Here is a 25,077-nt window from a genome sequence, read left to right as displayed (position 1 = left end):
AACAAAGACTCAGATTATGTGTCCTTTAAACCTTAACTGGTTTGATGCTACATGTCGTGCTGAAGTGGCTCCGGTCACCAGGACAACAGAAGACAGCAGTAGTGTCGTGTGTCACTCACCGCTGGGCCTCGGCCAGCTTTTCCAGACGATATTTCTCTGCCTCTGCAGGCTTCTTGACTTTAGCCTCCAGCTCCTTCTCCCTACGGCTGATCTCCTGCTCCTGCAGCAAAATCTGCTGGGAACGCTCCACCACCTGGACCTGCATCTTCTCCTCCTCAATGCGCTGCTTGGTCTTAGCAACCTGCGGAGTAGAACACCAAGAGAAAGGTCATTCAAGCATTCAGCAAGTACCTGGGATCTCTGTGCTGATGCTGTGGTGGATCTGCAGGCACCAGCTGAGCAGGGACACCAGGCCCAGCCAAGTATTCATTAACACAGTACAAAGCGCCGTACCTGGAGCTGATAGGCCATCTCTGACTCCGCCTTCTTGGTGTTGACCTCAACATCATAGGCTGACTTCTTCAGCTCGTAGTCTCGCTGGGATTTTGCCATCTCGATCTCGTTCTTGTACTGAGCAGACACCTTCTCCTGCATGGCTTGGGCCTCCTGGATGTGGAAGGAGGTACAACAAGAAAAGAGGGATCTTTTTCCACTATGATCATCAAACTTTTATTTTGAGATTTTTTTTTAAATTGGGAGTTTGAAAAGAAGGTCATGTAACCCTTTCCATTAGGAAGAAGTTACAAAAATGTTGATTTTGCTGTGTCTAAATCTAACAGGCAGAATATCAGGAATAAAAGACAAACAAAAGGTCATATTTTACCCTGATGACAGCATCTCGTTTGTACTGAGCCTCTCCAATCCTGGCATCCTTCTGCACCTGAGCTGTTCTGGCTTTACCCAGGGAGTGGAGGTAGTCCTGGGGGGGGGGCAGAAAGAGAGAGAGAGAGAGGGAGAGAGACCAGTCAAGTGGTATGACAGGCAGGAGCCAATTCAGACAAGACAGAAGAACAGTGGTATGGTTCCCACAGAGGCACTTAGGCCTAATTCACCACTAATGTACCGAGGGGTTGCAGACACCGAGTCAATAGCAATCACTGCTGGACTCCACAGGAAAGCAAAGACTAAAATCGTTCTTATAAAAAGCATCTTGGTGCTCAGTGACACCACAGCGTCCTGACGCCGTCGTCATCATCACAAGTACCTGATCATCATGAACATCTTTAAGCGTGTAGCTGACGACACCGATGCCCATGTTGACCAGGTCAGACGACGCCACCTTGAAGACCTGCTCGGAAAACTTCTTACGGTCCTGGTAGATCTCCTGGGCACGCGCAAATACACACACACACACACACACAGTCAGTCAGTCGAGATGGTATTGATCATACAGCCGCTGAAGCTTTTCCCTGAGCAGGAATTCTCAAGCAAAGTCACTTCTGGAAGCGAGAGTGCAGCACCTCGACAGTCAGGTGAGCAATGATGGCTCTCTGGTGGCCCTCCAGGGTCTCCAGTGCGATCTGGGCGATCTCCCCCTCAGACTTGCCCATGAACATCTGACAGGCAGTAGCTAACATCTCCTTGTTCTGACCTTGAATCTTCACCTGGAAACGAGAGGGCGTCACTCACTACGACATCCAGAGACAGAACAGGAACAGACATCACAACATCTCTGAAGCGGCTTTACTCTTTAGCTTTTAGAATCTATGAAAAGACGATGGGTACTGGAGTCCTTCTGGTAGTGATGAGTCAGCAGACTCGGCAGCTCTACCGGCTTTATGGAGGTTTAGCTCAACGCTGCTATTTCAGATCAGTCTCATTGTGTAGCGTTCAGCTCTGGCAGGCAGCTGCCATCAGAGGAAAATCACCGACACCAGAAATTGTTCAACATCAGCTCAGCACCAAACACTTGACAGACGCAGCTCCAGAGCTAAAGCAGGGCAAACGATGGAATCAGACACACAACCCCCCACATAAGGATCTTATATAAACTGGTTGTAACACGTATGTCAGGTCAATTACATATGTCAGTTGTAGGGTGTAAAATATTCTATCTAAATCATAGCACATTTTTAAGTGAAGTTAAATATTCTGTCAGATCTGTATTGAATTGCAGAGAAAAACACTGATTTAGGAGCTGCAGTGTTTCAGTCCTCAGGCTCTCAAAACCAACCTGAGCAATGCCAGTGACAGAGATGGGGACGCCATGACGGGTGTAGACTTTGTCACTCTTCACATTCAGTGTCAGGGTGTTGAGAGTGATTCTAGAAAAAAAGGATGATAACATCAATGTCAGAAAATAAGAAACTGTCTTTCAGAAGGTGAAAAACGAGTAGCAGAAAAAAAAAATCATAGTATTATATCATAAAATATGAGCATCATGTTAGAAACAAGAGGAACAGATGAGGCATTGAAAGCGAGTACAGAGCCAGACACAGCCGGAGGAAATTAAGTCAATTATCAGCCACTTCCTTAGAATAACGGCGAGTGATCCAGGAACACACAGCGTGTACCTTCCTGTTACACGGCAGCATCTTCTACTGACATCATCGCAGTATTTCTCTACCATCACAGGACATCAACTACGTGGTGCTTTCAGAACGCAGGACACCTGAAAGGGTGTTACCTCTGAATCTGCTGAATACACGGGAAGACAAACACTCGTCCTCCAGCAATCATTAGAGGAGGCGAACGGCCGAAGCCTGGAGAGAGAGAAGAGAGAGAGAGAGAAAGAGAGAGGGAGAGAGAGAGAAACAGAAGTACACAACTAATGCTTGTCAATGTGACTGTTTAGTGCAGACATGTTTTTGTATCTGAAACCATTTTTGAGAGACCACAGAGCTCAACAGTGCCCAGCTTGGTTCTGGAAGGGAAGCTCCTGCTCCCATCCTCCATCAGGAAGCTCATTACTGACTGTTACTAATTCAATGATTTTTCTGTCGTTCCTGGTGTAAAACTCTTGATATAGAGAACTCTTCCTGTGACTGATTAATCAGCTATCAGAACTTATTTCTCCCTGCTACAGGTATCAGGCCCAACAGTCCCACTGTGGTCAGGTCCGACTCCAACTGGGGCAACCTCACACTTGACCTAAGTCTACTGATTACAGCAGGCTGGGAAAGGCTTTCTCCGAATTTATGGCCCCGGCACTCATATCTCTGCATAATTTATGAAAAATTAAAATAAACATTAATTTTCAATCCAATGTTCTAACAACCACCCAGTAACATTAGCCTGAAGTGAAACTACTGTTCAAGTCCAGTCGTTCCACCAATTAGTCGGAGGTTGGGACGCTTACATCACAAACCAAGCCCACTTTACTGCAAACTGTTGCCCAATACCATCTGGTCATAAGACCTTATCACAACAATCACATGACACGTGTTCACTGTACCACTATAAACAAAATCTTCCTCCTTTGGTAAAAGTATCAGTCACACATCGCCGTTAACTGGGAGTAAAGTGGGAACGGTACTACAGCACTGGAGGCTCCAGTGTGTCATGAGCCAACAGGAAATATTCTGGATTTCACAACTTTCACTGACAGGTAACACCTGGAGGATTCAGTCTTACCAGACACCACCATGGCTTCATTGGGTCCACATGTGTAGAACATCCTTGCTGCTGTGAGGCTGCAAACAAAAACGGAGCCTTTACAAAACAGGCCACACTTTTAGCCGCCTAAACCTGTATGATATATCACATAATGCCTTCTAGTGAGGGCAACAACAACTTGTTTATTTCTGCACTGATGAAAGGGAAAAATCCACATCTAATTCAAAACGGCTCCACTCTATAAACGAAACGTTATTTTAAGCGCACCACCAGAGCCACGCCCACACACAATAAAAACACACCAAGATTGATATAAACACATATAAACACATGTGCTCAGACGCACACGTCTAAATCAAGAGTGTGTTTTGAGGGTAATGGATTATTTGAGTATCCACATACATATTTAATACTACCACTGCTGACACATGTCGATGTCATTCATTTGTACTGAAAGCCTCCACGTTTACTCCCCCCTCCTCATTTCCAACGAGCCCATTCCGGGCAGGCTTATTGGTTCGGACCACGACGACCAACAAATACATATATCAGCATTATTGACACTGTCGTTTCCACTGCAAAACAAAAACAAAAACAAAACACAAACTCCAGCTAGTTTAACTGTTTACACAAGTGTATCGTTCACACCGAAATGTAGCTAACATAGCTGCTAGGTAGCTTTTTAAAAGGCAGTAGAATCAAACGGTGCTTCGCGTCGAGGAGGGGAGGGAGGAGAGAGAAAAGCACTGCAGTTAATTAGTACGACCGAACGGCGAGAAAACAGTCAAAAACAATTCAGTTAAACTTACCGATATTAGTCCACAGTGGGGATAAACACTGGACTCGGTTGTATCCAGAGGTCAATTCTGTGTTTTCACGGTCAAGCAGCGGAGCTTTCCCGTCAACTGGTATGACAAAAATGTCTGTAAGAGAGGAAGTGAGCGTTGACCACTCCCATCTTTGTGGCATGCGCCATCTAGTGGTTTCTAGAGCAACTACACCCCATGTTGAAACCATCACTTGATGCGATTTACATGTTGTTGTTTTTTTTTAAAAGGACACATTTTCCTCACATTTTTACTAAAGACAAAGCCGATAAAGTCCAGCTGATATCCTCTAGAAGAAGACAACAAGAGGTTAAACGAATATTTGCAATAACTAAAAACCTGTTGGTCAACAACACTATAAAAAATACTTTAAATTGCAGGGTCAATAAAAGAACTGTCGGTATAATATGGGTGTTGGACAAGACTCTGCTGCACACTCTGAAGTATTGTATCATCTTATTTCACCGCAGGCGGTGACATGTTTTGATTCGAGAAAAAAGGCATTTAAAACAGGAAGACACAGCTTTCCAACTGTTAAACATGTGGGTTTTTTTTTTTTTTACATAAATTATAAATAAAGTCCCAGCTCAAAATGTTCTGCAGCCACAACACAATCACAAGACAAGTTTCTGAGAGTCAACAGCTGACAGGCAGGTCACAGGACAAGAGCTTGCGGCACTTAGATAGCGGCCCAACTAAGTTAAGTACATTTATTTTCACAGTGGAGGAGAGTTTCAGCTGCAGGTTTGACCAACTGAGTGCCATGAATAAAGATATAACTGGAATGCCCAACTCAGGGTAAGGACATGAAAACACAGAGACGTTACACTTCATTAATAAAAACAAAACCTGGAATCTATTTTTCTTTTGACTGCTAGTTTATTATATTCTTGTTGTCTGTGTCGGCAAAGTCGAACACAGCCTGATTCTAAATTCTCCCGTACTCATTTCAGCGATTGTTTGTGCAGCGAGTGTCATTATGCTGCAGACAAGAGAAGCACAAATTAAAGACGTGGTTCTGAGGATGGAATGGTTTAAAAAAAAAGGTGTTTTTGTTATGGCGGCAGCAGGTGGCAGTGACTTATGATTAAGTGACAAAACCGAACACAGCTACTTCAAATAAATAGAAATGACGTCTTGCAGAGAGCGGCTGAGTAGCATTCGGTCCTGAGGTCATGCCACTGTCTTCCTGTATGTAACAGAAGCTGCACACATGTAAATAAAAAGTACACAAGTATTATTAGTAGAATATTAAACTACTGGAGCAAAAATGCTGGTTTGGTCTCTCTGAATTATGTGATTAATGACATCACGAGATTATTAATGGTGAAGCATTATCGTGACAACATCATGTGAGGGGAGCTTGTTCATACTTTTTATCATGAAGTTGTCGTTGTTGGTTCTTTTTAGCAGATGAATCCGACGGTGTCAGGTCAAGGAAAGAAGAACCCCCCCCCCCCCCCCCCCAAAAGCTGTACATTTTTTCGTGACATTCCAGATCATTTGAACGAGCTAAATCTAAGTGCGACATCATTGGCAGCTGGAGTTCTTTCCGTTTTTCAATCCATGAGGTGTCTTCAGCTCTAACAAGCTGATACAGGTCTAGTTGCTTTGTCACTGAGCTGCCATGACCTGGATGACTCAGAATATTCACCAACCTGATATCTGAACATGCTTTTGAAGTGGAAGCATGCAGGGGCTTTCAAGTGCAAAATCAGTATTGTTAACAACGCTAGATGTCTGAAATACGACCCCAGTGACTATGTGCTGCTTTTTGTAAAAAGGCAAAAACGTTCCAAACGACCGGTTTAACCTTTAAGAAAATGTTGTTTTGTGAAAACTTGCAATGTTTTCAAGAGTGTAAAATCTTTACTGTAGCCTTGCTAGTTGGCAAATAAACGTAGCAGAGCAGAAGAATATTTTCCTCTGAAATGTAGAGGGGTGGAGGAAGATGAAGCAGCATAAAATGAAATACACAAGTAAGAGCAGCTGCTTTGAAATGAAGGACAGTTACTGTCCGGCACTGGTGGAGGCTGAATGACATCTGGTTCCAGTTTAAAAGCACTTATCAGTCATAATCCTCTGATTACATATTCCCTGAACATAGAAACATACATGTAGTTGGATGTTTCTGGCCCCAGCTGGCTCAGACCTCTGTCCATCTCCCTGTCTCATCACCACTCCCTGCTGCAGCGGGGCCCCTCCCCTCGACCCTGGATCAGACATCAGTCAACCAATCCCGACACGCAGCAGCTGGGGTCTGGGTCTAACCACGCCCACTCTCTCCCCCCCGCTCTGGAAACTCTCCAAGATTATAAAGCCATTGTCCAGCGGATACGCACAGATCTGCGGTCGGCTCCTCGTGTTGTCAGCTCCTCTGCTTCCGTCGTTTTACAACTTTCGCATCCACAATGAGGGAAATCGTGCACATCCAGGCTGGCCAGTGCGGTAACCAGATTGGTGCCAAGGTAAGAAAATACAATAAGCGAGAATTTATTCATTTGAAATCTTTCTTCTTGGTAACGTTGACGCCCCTGGCTCATTGTGCAGGAGATGCTCATTAGACGGAGTTGTAGGCTACGCAGCTGTTGATATCTCTGAGGACAAAGAACTCACTTGTGTGCATGAATAAAACAAATGTTCACATTAATCAACCTGAATATTGAATAAAGGTGACCAACAACGAGAAAATACCCCAAGTCAAGTGTTATATCTTCTTCTTGACGTTTACGTTTGTGTGTCTTGTGCACTGCGGTAACCGGGAGGTGGGTGTGGAGCAGCGGATCCTTCTCCGGTTGAAATAACGGAGCTCTTGTGTCTGGATGGGTTTTGTCTCCTCAACACCGGGCGTGTCTCCCCACAACCGTCCTCAAGACAATGTCTGCGCAGAAGAAGACCAAAAAAAAAAAAAAAGGAGAAAAAAAATCAGCCTATTCTTTACTTGTCAAAGCCCTTTAGTCAAGTGCGCCCCTCACTCACTCTCCTGGTTCCTTTGTCTGGCAAAGGCAGATAAAACTGGTATTTCAGACAATAAGAGGGGGCTGAGATGGGAGGTCTGATATTTTTTCTCACTGTAATGGATCAATAACCTTTATCGACTGGATTAGATTCCCGCAGGTAGCCTGTAGATGCAGACGGTGCCGTTGCAGCTGGCGAGAAACGGGAGCTGTGTGGCAAGGGTGTGGCATGGATAATTGGCTAAGCAGGAATTTCTCCTGATTGTTGATGTTCTGCGGGACGAAGGTGCATTCAGCAATTAAAGACCCTCATTCATTTGCCCGTGTGGGGGTGGATTAATGAAAATAATTCAATGCGTTTAATAGTTAAAAGGCCCAGTCCATCAGCCCCCGCCCGCCCCAGTCTGACAGTAACAGTCTGCCACTGTCTCTCTCCTATTATCATCTAGTTTTACAGCAGATGACGTGCTACAGGCAGCAGTTCAAGAAGGACTCTATTTAAGTATCGTTCAGAGACCACATTAGCAACGGCCCATATAGCAGAAGACATCTTGTTATCATTGTGATTATCATGCTCTCCTGACAGATATCTTGATGTCCAGGAAAACAGGGCCCTTCTTTGTGATCAATTCCTCCGCTAACCAAATTAGTGTGAGGGTGGGGGAGGAGGAGGAATGGAGGAAACAGCTGATGCTCAGTGGATGAAGTCACCGGGGTCTCAATTGACTTGCAAAGTGCCTTCGTCATGGTAGAAAAAAAACCCCACAATTATTGCTATTTAAATTAGATTTTTTTTTTTTTTAGCACAGTTACATCAGAAAGTACCACGTTCACTAAATCTAATAACCATTCAGGATTGACTGTGTATCTTTTTAACCTCTTTTTTGATGCATTTTTCCCCCCCAGTTAGGTAGTGACCCTGCAGTGTGGCTTCCCTTTATTTCCATTCCCTCAGGACTCATGGACTCAGATGTCCAGTGGATATGATTGACAGGGTGTCTGAAGGGCTTCATTGTAGTGAATTGGGGTCAGGGTGTGGCATCGCTTTCCCGCTTATTGTCCTCATTCTTTCACAATGATTATTTTCAGTCTTTCCTGATGGCCATCTATTGTGTCACCATCAAATATGTTCAGTTGCTTCTCAGTTATTTGTCCTTTTGTACTACGATATCTCCCTTTTTTTTGAGGTCACTCTGTCATTTATTTTGTTTAGGATGGTTTTATTTAAATGTCACTATATTGAGTTCACGGATGACTTCCAATCTCTTAAGTACTGAGCTGCAATGCAGCCCGCTTATCCAGATTATTCTAAATCCTCCTAATGCTGCTGTTTCCAAAAAATCAGAGGCTGTATAACCAAAAAATATGTCTAAGTTGGAGGATCACTTATGTGCTGGCAAACAGCTGCCTGCATAGCAAAAAGTCACGCTCGCTTATGGGATTTAATGGAACTGTTAAAGAGCCGAGTGGGGTCTTTAAAGAGAGAACAAGGCGTGAATACAGATCTGAGGACAATCAACTTCTTCAGTGTCTATTTTCAGTTTTGCCCACGGAGCGATCTGTAGCCCCTTTGTGCTTTTTGCATTTTTTCGATGACTATGGAAATTTCAACAGCTGCCTTGTATTAAAAGGGTGAAGATATGGTTTGGTTGGATTTTCAGCGGAATCCAGAAATGCAAACCCACTTTTTTCCCCTCCTTGTTTAAAGTCCCTTAAGCAGCATTGCTGACGGTTGATGTGTGCTTGCATTGATGGAACGGTCATGTGATACCTTCCATTTTGTGTCTGCAGTTCTGGGAAGTGATCAGTGATGAGCACGGCATCGACCCTACAGGAACGTACCACGGAGACAGTGACCTGCAGCTGGACAGGATCAGTGTTTACTACAATGAGGCTACAGGTTAGTTGCCCTCACTGACACACACTCAAGACCATGTTTAATTGTACCGATATATTTCCAGTTTAACAGTATATTCTGTATTATAACTTTGAATACATGTTGGGTTGGAAATTTAAAAAAAATTTGAATCCAAGTAGGAATTGATAAGTAGAATGAATCAATTTCAAACACTCCCCAATCCTAGATGTGAGGCTAAGAGGGGAATGATGAAACCTTATGATCATCTAAAACTTGTTCTTCTATTTTGGAATGAAGATGACAACCAAACCTGCAAGCGTGTGGTTTCCTGTATAATTGAGCTGGCCTGCTTTCTCTACCTTCTCCTTCTCTCTCGCTCTCTCTTGCGGAGGAGGTAAATACGTGCCTCGGGCTATTCTTGTGGACTTGGAACCTGGCACCATGGACTCTGTGAGGTCTGGACCCTTCGGGCAGATCTTCAGACCAGACAACTTTGTGTTTGGTAGGTGAAGTAAAACCACATTACTCAATGACCCTTGTCCTTCATGAACTGTGAGAGACTCACCTGTGCCTGTCTCCTCCAGGTCAGAGCGGTGCTGGAAACAACTGGGCCAAGGGTCACTACACAGAGGGAGCCGAGCTGGTCGACTCAGTCCTCGATGTGGTCCGTAAAGAGTCCGAGAGCTGCGACTGTCTGCAGGGCTTCCAGCTCACACACTCTCTTGGTGGTGGAACTGGATCCGGTATGGGAACCCTGCTCATCAGCAAGATCCGTGAGGAGTACCCTGACCGAATCATGAATACCTTCAGTGTGGTGCCTTCCCCCAAGGTAAGACAGCCTTGTGAACAGCATGAGAAATTTATTTATATAACGTTGGATCATGAAGCTGAAGATGTTCTGTGTTTTTGTGTCCTCAGGTGTCGGACACAGTGGTGGAGCCTTACAATGCCACCCTGTCAGTCCACCAGCTCGTAGAGAACACAGATGAAACCTACTGCATCGACAACGAGGCTCTTTATGACATCTGCTTCCGCACTCTCAAACTAACCACACCCACCTACGGAGACCTTAACCACCTGGTGTCCGCCACCATGAGTGGGGTCACAACCTGCCTGCGTTTCCCAGGTCAACTGAATGCTGATCTCCGCAAACTGGCTGTCAACATGGTGCCTTTCCCCCGTTTGCACTTCTTCATGCCTGGCTTTGCCCCCCTGACCAGCAGGGGCAGCCAGCAGTACCGTGCCCTCACAGTCCCCGAGCTCACCCAGCAGGTGTTCGACGCCAAGAATATGATGGCTGCATGCGATCCACGTCACGGTCGTTACCTGACAGTTGCAGCTGTCTTCCGTGGCCGCATGTCCATGAAGGAGGTTGATGAGCAGATGTTGAATGTCCAGAACAAGAACAGCAGTTACTTTGTGGAATGGATCCCCAACAACGTCAAGACCGCTGTCTGTGACATTCCTCCCCGTGGCCTCAAGATGGCTGTCACCTTCATCGGCAACAGCACAGCCATCCAAGAGCTATTCAAGCGCATCTCTGAGCAGTTTACTGCCATGTTCCGTCGTAAGGCCTTCTTGCACTGGTACACTGGTGAAGGTATGGATGAGATGGAGTTCACTGAAGCTGAGAGCAACATGAATGACCTGGTGTCGGAGTACCAGCAGTACCAGGACGCCACTGCTGAAGAGGAGGGTGAATTTGAGGAGGAGGCTGAAGAAGATGCTTGAATAAACAGTGTGAAGGTCAAGAGGTCAACGACATGAGGAAAAATAATCCACAACACAAGTAACCAAGGAGCCAACATAGTGTCAGCTTTGCTAGAATCAAACTAGAACATTAGATAACCCTTGTCATTTACTTCAAATAAAGTTGTCAAAGAAAAATTTGCCGTCTTTTTATTAACGCTTTCTTAAGTGATTGCCTGTCCCATGCAACCAGAAGTATATCCAACATTGTATTTCATTCACATTTTAAACAGTAAATCAAGACACTCAGGACGTAGACTAAGTAAATGGGGGCACTGACACGTTGATGTGCCGTCTCCTGCCGCTATAAAAATAACTGCTATTGCACATTATTACCCAGGGATGCATAGTTTCCTAAAAAGGGGGAAAAATCTGGAATCCTTAGTTCAGACATCCAGTCAACCAGATATTGGTGGAATATTATGTATAATTTCTAGAAATGGTTCTCTGCTTTGCAAGCACTGATGGTTAAGGGCGCGCAACCAATTACAATACAGGAGAGAGCCGCATCACCACAACTATCTAAGAACGTATGATTATCTCAATTTATAACCCAAGAAAGTGCTGGAATGCATTTCTTCACTGATAATTCCATAGCCTATATTCAAACCAATAGAAACTGCATCTGGATAATTTGGTGCAAAACAAAATTCCGAGGACCACATTTATATATATTCAGTTGGTTATAACCTACTGGTTTGTCTCCTCAGCACTGGCTCCTGTCCGCTTTTACATCACCACTGATCACCACTCCTACTTGAACAGCATGAGATGAGACCTTTTGGATGGGAGTCCGATCCCGATGTGAGCGACCACAGGCTGAATAGCTTTAGCAGCTCACCAGCTGAGGATGCAGGCAAAACCAGACACTCAAGCAAATGAATGAACAACCCTCCAGCTTCCTTAAAGGCATTCAGTGGCAGTCTGATGAGAATCCAAGGCACTCGCACAGATACAATTATTTTATTCAGTCACAGATGCAGCAAAAAAAATGCCCCTTGAAGATTTTTTTATGGCAATATCACCAGCACTATTTCTTGTCTGAGTGCTGGAATCCCTACCTCTTCCCCACCAATAAACCAAGTGATTGTGTAACTCCAGTAGAAAAAAATCAAACCTCAGACTAGGGCTTTGGCCTTGAAGGTGTAACATCTTGGGGAGTTAACCTTTATCCTTACATAATCTTCCATAATACTTTGTCAAAAAAGTGTTGGGAATAAACTTTTTAGAGGGAGATGCTGAGCAGCCCTGCCTCAGACTGTTCCTGGGGCCAAGCATGCTTACGTTAACCTCTAAATTTATCATGAAAACCTCACTCCATTTCTCCCTGCTGTCTTGGCTTGTTTGATTAAAATAATATTTCACCTTATATGTATTTTTTTCTTTTCAAGTACTCATAAATAGGTGTTTTGAACTTACAAAGATGTGTTTGTTGTTTTTTTTTTTAACCGCAATATCACTTCTTTGTGACTCCAGAATTTAGAGGGAGCCAGCCATGTATATTCAGCTTGAAGCTAACAGGCACCTCATGTCCACCAACTACCAACTGACCAGTATGATTCATATTGTCTCTTTGATAATTAGTTGTAATTTGATAGTGCCAAGCCTGACCAACTGGTGTGCCCAGTTGATTTGTGGTGATGGGTCACCATTATGGAGTGGCCATCTAGCAACTGAGGAGTCATTGGTTCGGTCCTCACTTCCCTGGTGACCATGTCAAAGTATCCTTGAGCAAGATACTGAACCCCTAATTACTCCCTGATGCCCCTGCAACAGGTGATGGGACAAGCAGAAGAAAATGAATGTATGAATGGATGGGTCACCATAAGCTTCAACCTCAATACACTGGCTGATCCTTTCTACAGAAAAGACTTCTTATGAGCTGTTTTTGCATCTACATGAAAGGGGAAAATACACTTGGTGAAGAATTAGTGAGTGCAAATGTGTTTAAAGGCTTTATAAAAACACGACATTTGAATTAATGATGGTGTTAAAATTACATTTTAAAACTACTCAGGGTTAAGACAGTCTAACAATAAAACGTGATCCATTTTGGAGCTGCAGATTTGGACTGACGGGAGGAGGTGTGTCCACATACACAAGTGTACGGCGGGAAAGTCGTAGTTCGACCCTTGAGATTCGATCCAATCAGAAACTTCTGAAATGAGCACGGTGATAAAACTGCCCAATTACATTACAGAAAATCGTGAGTGATGTTTATATTGACCAATCGCTTGCGCACACTTGGGGGCGTGGTTTATTCTCACCAGGAAAAGATTTGCAATATTTACTTTAAAAGCGAGAATTTCGAGGGTGAGTAGGATAAAACAAGTTTGACCTCATAAATTTTGCGAATTACATTATTGACGCCCATTGTAGTTTTCTAGACGTGCCTCATGAGTATTGGAAATTATTTCGTTTTTAAACCGGAATTGTTGACCGGAAGAACGTAGAGGTGATGGTGTTGTACCAAGGCCATGCTGGCACACAATCTGTGTTGCTCCCTCTATGACGTTATTTAATGCGGTTGAACTCTGACTCATAGCATTGACACACAAGAGAACGACAATCCTCGTTTAGAGCATGGGTTTCTCTTTGCTAGCGATTAGCTGAAATGTAACACAATGGCTAACGTTAGCTGCACGGAGTTGCCTAGGAACGTGCACCAGTTTGAAGTAAGCGTTGGAGGAGAAGTGGCTGGACATTTATGAATTTATCCGTATTTGTGCATCGCAGTCGTCTTGTCACCGGGTGAGAGATGGATGCCACGCAGATGATCTGTGACTCAATCTTAGAGTCAGACGAGGAAGAAAACGAAGAGGAGAATCAAAACAACAGGGGGCAACCATTAGCTAAGCTGTGCGTTCTAAAGAATGTGCACATCCCTGCAGCAGGTGAGTAGCTAATTTCTGCTGTTACATCCGTCGGAGCTGTCATCAACTGACCTGCATTTCCTTCTCCTTCACCCAGAGTTGCCCCTCTTTTTGGGAGATAATGTGCTTGGTCGTGACCCTACCTGCTCCCTGCCCTTGCCAGCACCCTCAGTGTCCAAGCAGCACGCCACCGTCAGTATCTCTGTCCACAGGAGAAAAGGACATCATAGGAAAGTGGATATTGAGGCTTTGGTTTGGGACTTAGGGAGCATGAATGGGACTCGCAAGGGCCGCTTAAAATTGACTCCTAATGTGCGTTATGCCCTCAGTGAAGGTGACCGTTTGGTGGTGGCAGACATCCCATGTCAGTATGTCGGCTGTGATTTAGAATCTTTGCAAGAGGATACAAGGACTCCTTCGGGTAACAAGGTCAGCGGTCGTAACAAATGTGTAAATGGAGGCACAGAAGCATCAGCGAGATCATCTCTTGATCTGGAGGACACGAGGAAGACTCCAGGCCAAAAGAGTTGCCTGTCCTTTGAACGAACTCCAACCCAGCAGCAGGGAACCCTGGTCCCAGAATCGGACTCTGACTCAGATGGAGAAAAACAGGGATGCAGAGACAACAGGCGCAAAGCTCTAGGTATGTGAATTACGTGAACACGTGAATTACTGGGGTATTTAAAATGCTATTTTGTATCTATCTAATGTTTTACAACTTTATTGGACCAATACAGTGTCAGATTCTGACTCCCATAAATCCAGCCCCACCTCTTCCACATTCTTGAGTCCCACAAACAAAATTGTCCCAGAAAGGTATGTTAGCAACTTTCCCCTCTTTGTTTAATGTATAACCCTCACATGACGAATTGCTCTCCATTTATTTACCTTCAGTATTACTGTGGGATGTGCATCTGAACTGAAATGCTTTTCTTCCACTGTTTGATAGTGAGGATGAAAGTCCCACCACACCATCCTCCTCTGCTAAAGGTGGGCCTTACAAACGTGTCTCCTTCAGCAAGGAGGAGCTAGACATAGATGTCAGGCGACAGCCACTTGAGAAAAAAAAGACACTCGAATTTTTGGATGACAGTGAAGAGGAGGAAGGAAAGGAAGAAGAAAGAGCAACATCAGGAGAGATGGCACTCGAGGAGAGTCGACAAGATGTGCTCGTACAGCAGAGAAGTGATGTCAGTCGAACAGGACAAGAGGAGTCGCCTGTGTCCACAAGAGCCACTGACATGATCCCCAGCTTTAACATGGACAGTGACACCGATGTGGAGGCAGAAGAGGAGGGTGTGAGTCCTGTGACTCTGAATACAAATCAGAAAGTGGATCAGCCAGCAGACACACATTTTAACACAGACGATGACACAGATGTCGATGAGGATGCCCTTGACACAGGCGCCACATCTGCGCCTTCTTCTGATGGCAGTTCCAAACCTCCTTGCGCTGTTCCTCCGGTACAGCCGGAGGGTTTCGCTCTGGACAGTGACACTGATGTAGAGGATGCTGATGTGTCAGACACTGCTGCAAAACCCACATCCACAGCTGACTCATCTACTTCAACGCAGCCAAAACATTTCCACTTCGACAGTGATACAGATGTTGATGAGGAGGAAGATGGAACAACTAACACGAGCTCTAAACCAGATGAACCACCCTCAAGATTGGGTTTTAAACCAATTGAATCTGAATCTGCCCCCGGTCCTCTGAGCCTGCACCCAGACAGTGACACAGATGATGAGGTCATCCCTGCCGCTGCCGCTAGTGAACCTCCGGTAGTGTCTGCCGTTACAGATTTACGCAACGCTACAGATGCAGGAGCAGACAACAGTGATACAGATGTGGAGGAGGATTGTCCCGCGGTTATGCCCGCTGCGGTTTCAACTTTGTCAGTCCCCCCAGACACAGATGAGGCTGAGTCCAGCGTGCTCCCTGCTGGGGTTGGAAACAATCTAGCTGAGCCTGGGCTGGACAGTGACACAGACGTGGAGGATGAGGGTGTAGACCTCGGTGAGGTGGGGAAGAATCAGATTCCTGACTTACCCAGAGAAAATACATCTGGGTTTAAGGCTCCTCTGCTGCAAAACTGCTCTACTCCTGTACAGTTGTCAGGTAATCAGTCAATTAGTACCATCTTATATGCCCAGTGGTCCATTCTTGGGCTGCACCGATGCAACAGCTGCATATATATATAGATAGATAGATAGATAGATAGATAGATAGAGATATTGGCTTTGGAGAGGAAGATGCTGTTCATAGATGTAGCAAATGTTTATGTGTTGATGTCAAAGATTGAATTAGCTGTTGTTTAGGAATGTGTGGAAATGTGTCCTCAAAGATGGTGTTGGGCTACAAGCCTTAAAACATATTTAAATACATCTTTATGATGAATTTAAAAAGGGGAATAAAGATTAACATAAACAAAGTCAAGTGTTATTGGCATCAGCACAGAATTTCAAAATCGGTGCATCCAGAGTGCACGTGTTATTATTTTAAGAACTTTTTTTGTAAATTAGAGGAGGTAATATTCGTCATCATAACATGAAGCATTAGCTTGTTTAAGTGAAATAAATTTTAATTTTGTTCTTTGTAATTTTCAATCCTTTTAGAAGGACACGTGGAAGAGATGGAGACTCAGGCCTTCTTTAGTCCATCTCAAGGTCCATGTAGACGTGAGTGCATTACTGTCAATACAGTGGAATTGATTACTCATAACCTTATCACTTCAGGGGTTTAAAGAAGGGAAATGTTCATGTTCTCCTCTGTCCTCCAGGTCCATTGACCTCTGCTGCATTACCCGCTCCCTGTTCAGAGAGCCTTGAGGATGAGGACTTTTTTGTGGCTGAAACGCAGTCGTTTGTTCCCCAGAACCGAATTTGCCAGTCCTCAGGTGACGAAAATGACCAACAGCCAAGCAGAGAAGGGTCTTTCCAGCTAGGTTTGTCTGACAGCAGTCACCTGCCGTGTCAAGCCCAAGCTCTAGCCATGGAGAGCACCCAAGCGTTTGCGGATCTGGAGGAAACCCAGGCATATTCAGCCATTTCAACAGCAGACAGATCCCCCCTTGGGCATGATTCAAACCTGGAGGCTACCCAGGTGTATGGAACGGAGGAGGAGCCTGCCAGTTGTCAAAAAATGTCTGCGAAGGAAGCTCAGGAAGATTTGGCTTTACAAGAAACACAGGCATATATTCCAGTGCCCCTTAGTGATTTAGAGGATGAAATTGAAGATGATGGGATAAAAAATAGCATTACTGCCAAGACTCAACCGTTTGACTTGCCTACTTTATCTGTTCCTACCCTGGCTGAAACCCACCTGGTGTGTGCGGTTGAGGAAGAGGAGAGATCAGCACCTGTTTCCTCTGTGCAACCAGAACATGGGAAGGCTGCATTCACTCACGAGAGGCCCCTCAGTGAAGCGCTGTCTGTAGCTGAAACTCAGCCTATGTGTGCAAGTGACGGTGAACACTTGATGCCAGGCCCATCTAAAAGAAAAGCCAAGTCTCTGCAGCTTGAAGAGGAGACACAGCCCATGAGCAGTTCTGACTTTTGTGCTGTCGGAACCCAGCCCATCGATGTAAGATCTGATGAAACTACAAGTGGAAATGAAGAAACTGAGGAGGATTCCATCCCGGTTTTACGAAAAAGAAAAGCAAAGATGTTGAAATATGAAGAGGAGACGCAAAACCTGCAAACTTTCATTGATCAAACTCAGCCTATGGATACATGTGAGGGTGAGGAGAGTAACAATGAAGATTCATTTCCTGGTCCATGGAAAAGCAAAAAAGCAAAGCAACTGCGAATTGAAGATGAGGAGAGTCAGACGCTTGTAAATTCTGAAATCTCTGCGGCTGAAACTCAGCCCATGGATACACATGAAGATGATGATGAGGACGACGTCGATGAAGACCCGACTCTTGGTGGACGGAAAAGAAAAGTAAAGCTGCTACATTTTGAAGAGGAGAAGCAGTCCCGCACCAGTTGTGTTGAAATAGATCAAACTCAGCCCATGGTTGCACTTGAAGATGGAGAAAGTGACGACGAGGACTCTATGCCAGGTCCACGAAAAAGAAAAGCAGAGCAACTGCCACTTGAGGAAGAAGAAACACAGTCTATCACAAATTCTGAGGCCGCTGCTCTTCAATCCCAGCCAGTGGGAACAAAAACAGCCCGACAGCCTCACAAAGGGAAGGACAAACAATCTGAAGCTGGAACCAGTGGAATCGGCGTCAGAGGTACAAGAGGGACAAGGGCAAAATTAAGAGAAGAGGAGGAGCCGGCAAAGGGTTCTCCATCCCCCAAGAGACGAACAAGAGGGAATAAACTTGTTACAACTGCCAAAGGAAGGAGAGGAAAGTCCAGGGCTGTTGAGAGCGAGGAAGAGGAGGAGGTAGAGCAGGTCCAGCCGGCGAGAGGTAGAAAATCTATGAAGCACCGAAGAGGTGAGGAAGAAAAACGTCTTCAAGTGGAAGAAAATGAGGAAGATGGAAATACCAGTAGGACTAAGGAACAACAAGAGGAGAGGAAGATCATTGAACAGAAAGCAATGACTCTGGAGAAAGCAGAACAGCAGGAAACTGAGAGTCAGCTGAAGAAGAAAGAACAAGAAAAAATAGAAGAAGAAAGATTACGAGAAGAAAAGGAAAGAGTTGAGAGGATTCAGGGAGAAAAAGAACAACTGTTGCTGGAAAAGAATGAAAAAGAGAGACTAGAGCATGAAAACAAGGAGAGAGAAGAAAGGGCTAGATTAGAGAGAGAAGAGAATGAAAGAATACAAAGAGAAAGAAAGAAACAAGAAGAAAAAGAGAGATTAGAAGCTGCAGAGAGGGCAGCAGAAGAACAAGGGAAGTGTGACAAGGAGAAGATGGAACAAGAACACCAAGCAAGACTCGAGAGACAAGCGAAAGAAAGAGAAGAACTAGCTAAAGAAAAGGAAGCAGCAGAGAAACAAAGAAAAGTGCAACAAGAAAAGAAGGAAGACGTCACTAATCTCGACGTGCCTGCGAGAGGTCACAGACCAGCCAGAAGAACAGTCGCCACCTTGGCTAAAACAAAACCTGAACAAGACTCAGTCCCATCAGCCACTGATGATGTCCCAGCAAGGAGAACCAGATCTCGCTCCAACTCTTCCAACTCAGTGAGCTCAGAGAGGTCGGCTTCGAGTGTTAGCACCCAGGGGAGTCGGGGGAGAGGAAGAGGAGCAAGCAAGAGCGGTGGGCCAGGCCAGGCAGCCACCCCCAGGGGCAGCAATAGGAGAAGGACAACGCCTGGACAGGGAGAAACAACACAACAGAACAGTAAGAATGTTTCTCCTCCAGGAACCCTTGGAACATCCAGCTCTTCCACCCCCTTCAGGACTGAGATTTCCTGCAGCAGCAGCAGCTCACAGAATAGAGGTAGAGGAGGCAAACAACAAGGAAGAGGTAGGAGAACAGAACCTGTGCCTGACTCCATTCCTCTTATCAACAGTCAGAATGATAAGACATCAGCACCTAAACCCTCAGCTAGAAGCAGGAAATCAGAGGTTTCCTCAAACCAGGAGAGGACAGACTCCCAGCAGGCTTCTACCACAAGGGGGCGCAGGCGAGCCAATGTAAATGAGCCCGAACCCACAGCTGTGGATGAGCAAGAACAGTCAAACCAGCGGGATGTTCATGCCAGTGAAGACTCTACTCTCCTGAATAGAAATGTCACCGGTAGAGGCCAAAAGATGGAATTAAGTGAGACTGTTGAAGCACCAGGAGGCCTTGTTAGTGATGACGCTAAAGGCAAAAGGAAAGGGAGAAAAAGAGAGTTGGAAGCAAATGCAGAGGAGGCCCAAACAAAGCCAGCTCAGGTAGAAGCCAAAGATGACATTCCTGCTCCTGTCCAAGCTAAGAGACGAGGCAGAGCAGTGGGGGGTCAGGGCAGCAAGGATGCTGAAGAATCTCCCTCTGAGACAACTGAGGAGGAGGTTGTTGTGAGGAAAGCCAGAGGTCGGCCATCAGTGGGCCAGAAAAAGAAGAAAGAAGAGCAGGAAGGAAGTGGGACAACTGACAGTTGTATTAACGCAAATACAGAGATATCAGAGGTAACTTGATTGAGCATTTAACAAGCATTGATAATTGTGTTGTATCAGACGTTTTTGAAACATCCATCAGACCAAACAGTAACCTGAGAAGCTGCTAATTGGTGTCCAGGAACTTCACTCTTGAGGAGGAAAGCTTTTACCTTTGTCAAGGTCCCGTTGGTGCATTCCCCTCTCATGAGTCAGCCCTCCATTTATCATAATGTACTTCAGCCAGTATCAGGGACAGTGTCTTTCCCTCTCTGAGCAGCAAGGGTAGTCCGACCCACTCAAAATCAGTTTTAATAACACTCGTAAATGAAGTGGTTTGATGGTAAGACAATCCCTTCCTGGTGTTATGTTAATGTTTACTCTCCCTGTCCTCAGCACTCTACGTGCTTTGCTCTGCACTCTTTTTAGGGCCTGAGCCTGGAGGCACCCCGGGGTAAAGACTGCATTAAGTTTGCTCATTTTGCTTGCTTTTCCTTTGTCATCCTCCTATCTCGTTTTGCAGCCTCAGACTCCAGTCAGTGCATCCCGGAAGCGAGGGGCTCCTGTCAGTTCCTCTCGTGTGGCAAAGACCCCTCGCTCCTCCTCCACTTCCCCAGTGACAACCAGCCGAATACGAGCTGCCAGCCTGGTCTTTAAGGTCAGTGTACGGGTTTGTTTTGTCTCAATAACAGTTTGGAAATATTACGTTGACCATTTTATGCGATAGGAACTTCTTCCTAATTCTTTAACTGTTGGAGAAAGTGCATGGCATGTATGGACCACAAGAGGAATCCCGTTTTGCGTAAGATTTGTTGTGTTTGTTCACTGGTTGAAGTTGACGCAGCACCTGCAACTGCTGTTTTTAAAAAGCAGTGCAAACTGCAGCGTTGTGGAAATAGAATGTCTCACACCTGCCTTTGGCCGGCTTACATCAGTTGACCGTTCCAATTGGTGGTGTGATGACAAACAGAATATAGACAGTGACCTTGAACTTCAACCAAAATGGTCTCCAGTAGCTAGTTCTTATAGCTGCCTAACTTCATGCCTGAAAAAATATGTCACCAACCAAATTCAATATCAGATAACCATTGATCTGTCCTGTACAGCTCATGTGAGTTGACTTGGTTCAAAACTGCTGTGGTGACCTGAGGCTGTTTTGTCTGGTCCTGGCAGGTGCTCTTCACGGGGGTGGTGGATGAGGCGGGAGAGAGAGTTCTGGCTCGTTTAGGAGGTAGCATGGCTAAAGGTGTGGCGGACATGAACTGTCTGGTGACTGATAAGGTGCGCAGGACCGTCAAGTTCTTGTGTGCAGTGGCGAAAGGAGTCCCTGTCGTCACCCCACACTGGCTGGAGAAGGTTAGTTGTTCCTTTCGCAGTAAAAGTTCTCTTCAAAATTGTGTCCCTGTTAAAAAAAACAAAAACAAAAAAACCCAATAATAATTAAAAAAATACAGGACATGTATTCTAAAATTCTATACATGAACACATTCAATTACTTTAAGAGCTACTGTCCTCTTCCTGTGTTTCAGAGTGGTAAAGCTGGGAGCTTCCTGCCTCCTAATGCTTTCCTTGTTAATGATCCGGAGCAGGAGAGCAAGTTCAACTTCTCGTTGGAGGAGTCCCTAAAGGTAGCCAGCAGCCAGCCCCTCCTCCAGGTACTCTAACTCACTCGCTCTATGCATCAGTCCTTACGTAGCCTCTGAGAACGCTGAGGTTGACCATGTGTCTGTGTGGTATTTCCCACAGATGACACAGGGGGGATGAGTAATATCGACGCTGAGCAATTAGTGAGTCATGGCATGAATCCAGAAATGTTTTTGTATGAATCTCGGGTATTAACTAGAGATCTGTATCTGGAAACATTATCAGAATAATTACCTCTAAGCCGCTGGTCTTTGGGCTTAGGCCTGGTATTATAGTGTGTTCTTGTAATCCCAAATGTGCCTGCAATATGATTTAATCTGAATATTTGAATTAGCTAGGCAATGCTAGTTGTAGCCTGACTTGCTAGCTAGCAGGGTGGCATTGCAGCTTTTTTTGTTTTGTTTTGTTTATTTTGGCCTAAATTTTTCTCTCTTATGAATGCGGTCACATTGTATATATTGTATTTACCTGGTTGATTTTCATGCATTACACGTCTTTAACCAGACCAGGTACTAGTACTTGCCTGTAAACACAAGCTTTACGTAGGACCATACTGTTTCTATAAATGTAGCAGCTCTGGTTTTAATGATATTCGCAGTAAAATTCCCAGCCGGTTCATGGTACCCCTCCATCATGTCAGAGTGTGATGACTGGGCTTTGAAATCACAGTAACATATTGTCAAACTGTCCAAAGTTGGCATTGACCAAAGTTGGCAGCTCCCATTGCTCAGCGTGCAGGTTTGTTTTGGAGTTACATGCTCATTTTAGTACAACATGTATTCAGTAACTTTTGAGCAATGTCTTGCACATACACAGTACCCCACCACAATAACTAGGATGCTTTTGATCACAACAATTATTATTTGAAATATTAACTTTGTTACGTCTTCATGTCTTTGTTCTAATTGGTATGCGAGCCCTGACGTTTTGCCTGCAGGCATGGCTTGTAGCCAGGCCTTTGTTTTTCCACTATGCCTTTTAAATCTAATATATCAGTTATGTTAAATGGATTCCAGTTAAGGGCTTCATGGTGGTGCAGTGGTCAGCACTGTCGCCTCACAGCCAGAAGGTTCCGGGATTGAGTCCCGGCTCAGGCACGGGATCCTTCTGTGTGAGTCTCCATGTTCTCCCTGTTCCTGTGTGGGTTCTCTCTGGTACTCCAGCTTCCTCCCACAGTACAAAGACATCAAGAGGGGACGAGGCTGATTGATACTCTAAATTGACTGTAGGTGTGGCTGTGAGTGTGAATGGTTGTTTGTCTATATGTGTTGGTCCTGTGATGGACTGGCGACCTGTCCAGGGTGAACCCCGCCTCTCGGCCGTTGACGCTGGGATAGGCTCCAGCCCCCCCACGACCCTTAATGTGTAGGAATAAGTGGAAGACGGATGGATGGATGGATGGATTCCAGCTAAAGAGAAGCATTCAGTTATGTTTCCATTCTGGTACATCCTCTTCCAGGCTGGTATAGTTTCATCAAAGCTGCGAAAAGAAAAGTTTGATAAAAATATTCTGGCTCTGGTTAAAATAATAATAAAAAAAATGTCTTTCATTGAGCGCCTTAATCTTCCTCTCAGAGATCAAATAAAAAAGCAGATATTTCATGTTTGTTTTGACAACATCTGCTGTATTCTGTCTCTCTCAGGGATATGAGATCCACATTACAAAGTCGGTTAAACCGGAGCCGGTTCACATGAAAGACATCATTTCCTGCAGCGGAGCAACATTTCTTCCCAAGATGCCGTCCTCTCCCAAGGTATAAACCTCTCACTCAGTAAATATTGAAGTGTGGTGATCTATGTTCATGTTCACATTAAATCTAAATGCAGACCGCCACCTTCTTCTGTTCCCTCCCTCCTCAGCCTCAGACTGTAGTGATTTCCTGCGAGGAGGACTGGCCGCTGTGTTGCCCGGCTGTCTCTGCATCGCTGCCAGTCGTCTCTGCTGAATTCCTTCTCTCAGGGATCCTACAGCAGAAACTTGATTTTCAGACCCACAAGCTCTGTGGCCCTGCAACTAACCCGGTCCCTGCAGCAGGCAGAGGTCGGGGCAGGAAGAAGACCTAGGATCCAGAAGAGTGTCTAATAAAAGCGACCGTGGTTTAGTGTAGCTGAACTTGGCGGATCAGTGGGGTTGTTCCATCACTCACAAATTCCCTTTCAGTCCAGAGACCGGGACTAACACTAGTGACTCAGCTAATTGCTTAGATGAAAGTCTTGAGAATGTGTTTACTACTGGCGACAGAGGTTGAATATTCACTTGCATGTTTGTAAAAAAACACACTTTGGGCATGGTCAGCTTGGAGAAGCATGCGTGCAGTTTTACCACATCTGTAAAAAAGATTTTTCGTCCACGTACACGGTGTTAATTATCAACCAACGAGGGACCGACTTTGGTTTGATGCTTTAAGAAATCGTCTCCAGCCTTAAAAAAAAAAATCCACAGGTATCATTTCAGTTCTTTGACCATGCAACCGAAAGGAAATACCGTTTTTAAAATGCAAGCATTTCTGATAATTGGCCATGAAATGTGCTCGTCACCTCCCTGCACAACCATCACAAGCAGAGCAGTAAGTGACATTGCTAAATAGCTGGTTAGCATTTGGACAGTAAGAGCTGTTTTTTCAGGTAGTAGCGAGGAAGTTCTAGATGCAGTTAGCGTGGCGTAAACTGGGGAGTCGTGTCCATTTCCATCAGCCACAAATGTTTCTTGTTCTGAGAAGTGTGTAGTGCCTTCTCACACTGATAATCATGTACCTACCAGTGTGTGTCTGTTGTTCTTCTGACTCCATTAACCACCATCACCTACTCCATCAAGGCCTCATCCAATCCTATTACCTCTTGAGATGAGATGCACCTGAATGCTGATGCTGCGCCTTCATCAATATCTTAGTGTTTTTCCTTGCCATACATTCTACTGCCAGTCCTCTTGTGATAAGCTCTCCTGAATTGTGCTTGTGGGAAGAAAACTCACATTTTGTCTCTGTCCTTAAGTCCTTTACACATAAAATCATGTGTTTTTAAGATATACTCATGACTTTGTCCAGGATTGTGAAAAAAAAGTTATTGAACCAGTGAACTGTCTATGTATCAAACCAGTTAGCAATGAAACTATTAAATCTTTTCTATTGTCTTCAACCAGATGTACTTTTATCTCCGTACATAAAAACCCTTACGACTTCAGGACCTGAACCTGAAGAATCTGCAGTGTCACTGATTTCATGTGATTCTTATTCACGTGAAAGATATGAGTGGATCCCTTTTTCAAATATAAATAGATAACTATTATGAACAAATAATTCATGAAGTTGTGATTTAAAAAATATGAAATACTAGTTTCAATTTTGGATACCCATTGAATAGTGTTTTTTTAACTTTTTTAATGAATAAACTCATTTAATGGAATAACAGTGTTGTATAGTATCATTATTGGGTTTATTTTTAAACTACTGAACAGTGAACATCGAAGATTTTTAAACTCTCTTTATGTTAAAACTTGGAGTCATTCTGACTCCAGGATTTCACTTTTCTATCTAACTAAAGACAGGCGTATTTTCCATACTTCCATGTAATCA

General features: G+C 44.7%; 3 protein-coding genes across 4 annotated transcripts in view; 2 read left to right on the top strand and 1 right to left on the bottom strand.

Annotated features, from left to right (window-relative positions):
- Positions 1-4,498, bottom strand: part of flot1b (flotillin 1b) — a 6,731-nt gene extending 2,233 nt beyond the window's left edge. Inside the window, exons 1-9 of the mRNA XM_086218177.1 lie at positions 4,365-4,498; positions 3,574-3,632; positions 2,627-2,702; positions 2,174-2,264; positions 1,461-1,604; positions 1,205-1,324; positions 824-919; positions 454-606; positions 120-301 (exon numbers count right to left, since the gene is read on the bottom strand). Coding sequence (XP_086074303.1) covers positions 120-301; positions 454-606; positions 824-919; positions 1,205-1,324; positions 1,461-1,604; positions 2,174-2,264; positions 2,627-2,702; positions 3,574-3,616 — 905 coding nt within the window. The 5' untranslated portion in view covers positions 3,617-3,632; positions 4,365-4,498. The remainder of the gene's footprint in view (positions 1-119; positions 302-453; positions 607-823; positions 920-1,204; positions 1,325-1,460; positions 1,605-2,173; positions 2,265-2,626; positions 2,703-3,573; positions 3,633-4,364) is intronic.
- Positions 4,499-6,691: 2,193 nt separating this feature from the next.
- Positions 6,692-11,080, top strand: tubb5 (tubulin, beta 5). Its single transcript, XM_086218176.1, has 5 exons — positions 6,692-6,850; positions 9,131-9,239; positions 9,589-9,699; positions 9,782-10,026; positions 10,116-11,080. The coding sequence occupies exons 1-5, from the start codon at positions 6,794-6,796 to the stop codon at positions 10,926-10,928; spliced, it is 1,335 nt and encodes a 444-aa protein (XP_086074302.1). The 5' UTR covers positions 6,692-6,793; the 3' UTR covers positions 10,929-11,080.
- A 2,120-nt stretch (positions 11,081-13,200) lies between these two features.
- mdc1 (mediator of DNA damage checkpoint 1) lies at positions 13,201-24,851 on the top strand. 2 transcript variants are annotated; one of them, XM_086218175.1, is made up of 12 exons: positions 13,201-13,259; positions 13,683-13,840; positions 13,917-14,462; positions 14,557-14,635; positions 14,769-15,937; positions 16,435-16,497; positions 16,599-19,894; positions 20,385-20,519; positions 21,035-21,217; positions 21,391-21,516; positions 23,149-23,259; positions 23,366-24,851. In XM_086218175.1, the coding sequence occupies exons 2-12, from the start codon at positions 13,705-13,707 to the stop codon at positions 23,567-23,569; spliced, it is 6,048 nt and encodes a 2,015-aa protein (XP_086074301.1). In that variant the 5' UTR covers positions 13,201-13,259; positions 13,683-13,704; the 3' UTR covers positions 23,570-24,851. The 2 variants fall into 2 exon arrangements, with proteins under 2 accessions (XP_086074301.1, XP_086074300.1); XM_086218174.1 differs by lacking the exon at positions 13,201-13,259 and having other exon boundaries at positions 13,281-13,840.
- The last annotated feature ends 226 nt before the right edge of the window (positions 24,852-25,077 follow it).

This window comes from Aulostomus chinensis, chromosome 11 (genome assembly GCF_037954235.1).
Source record: "Aulostomus chinensis isolate RoL2024-O1b breed Wild chromosome 11, RoL_Achi_v1.0, whole genome shotgun sequence".
Classification (NCBI taxonomy): domain Eukaryota; kingdom Metazoa; phylum Chordata; class Actinopteri; order Syngnathiformes; family Aulostomidae; genus Aulostomus; species Aulostomus chinensis.
Note: the sequence above shows the minus strand (reverse complement) of the source record. Positions and strands in the feature narration are given on the sequence as shown.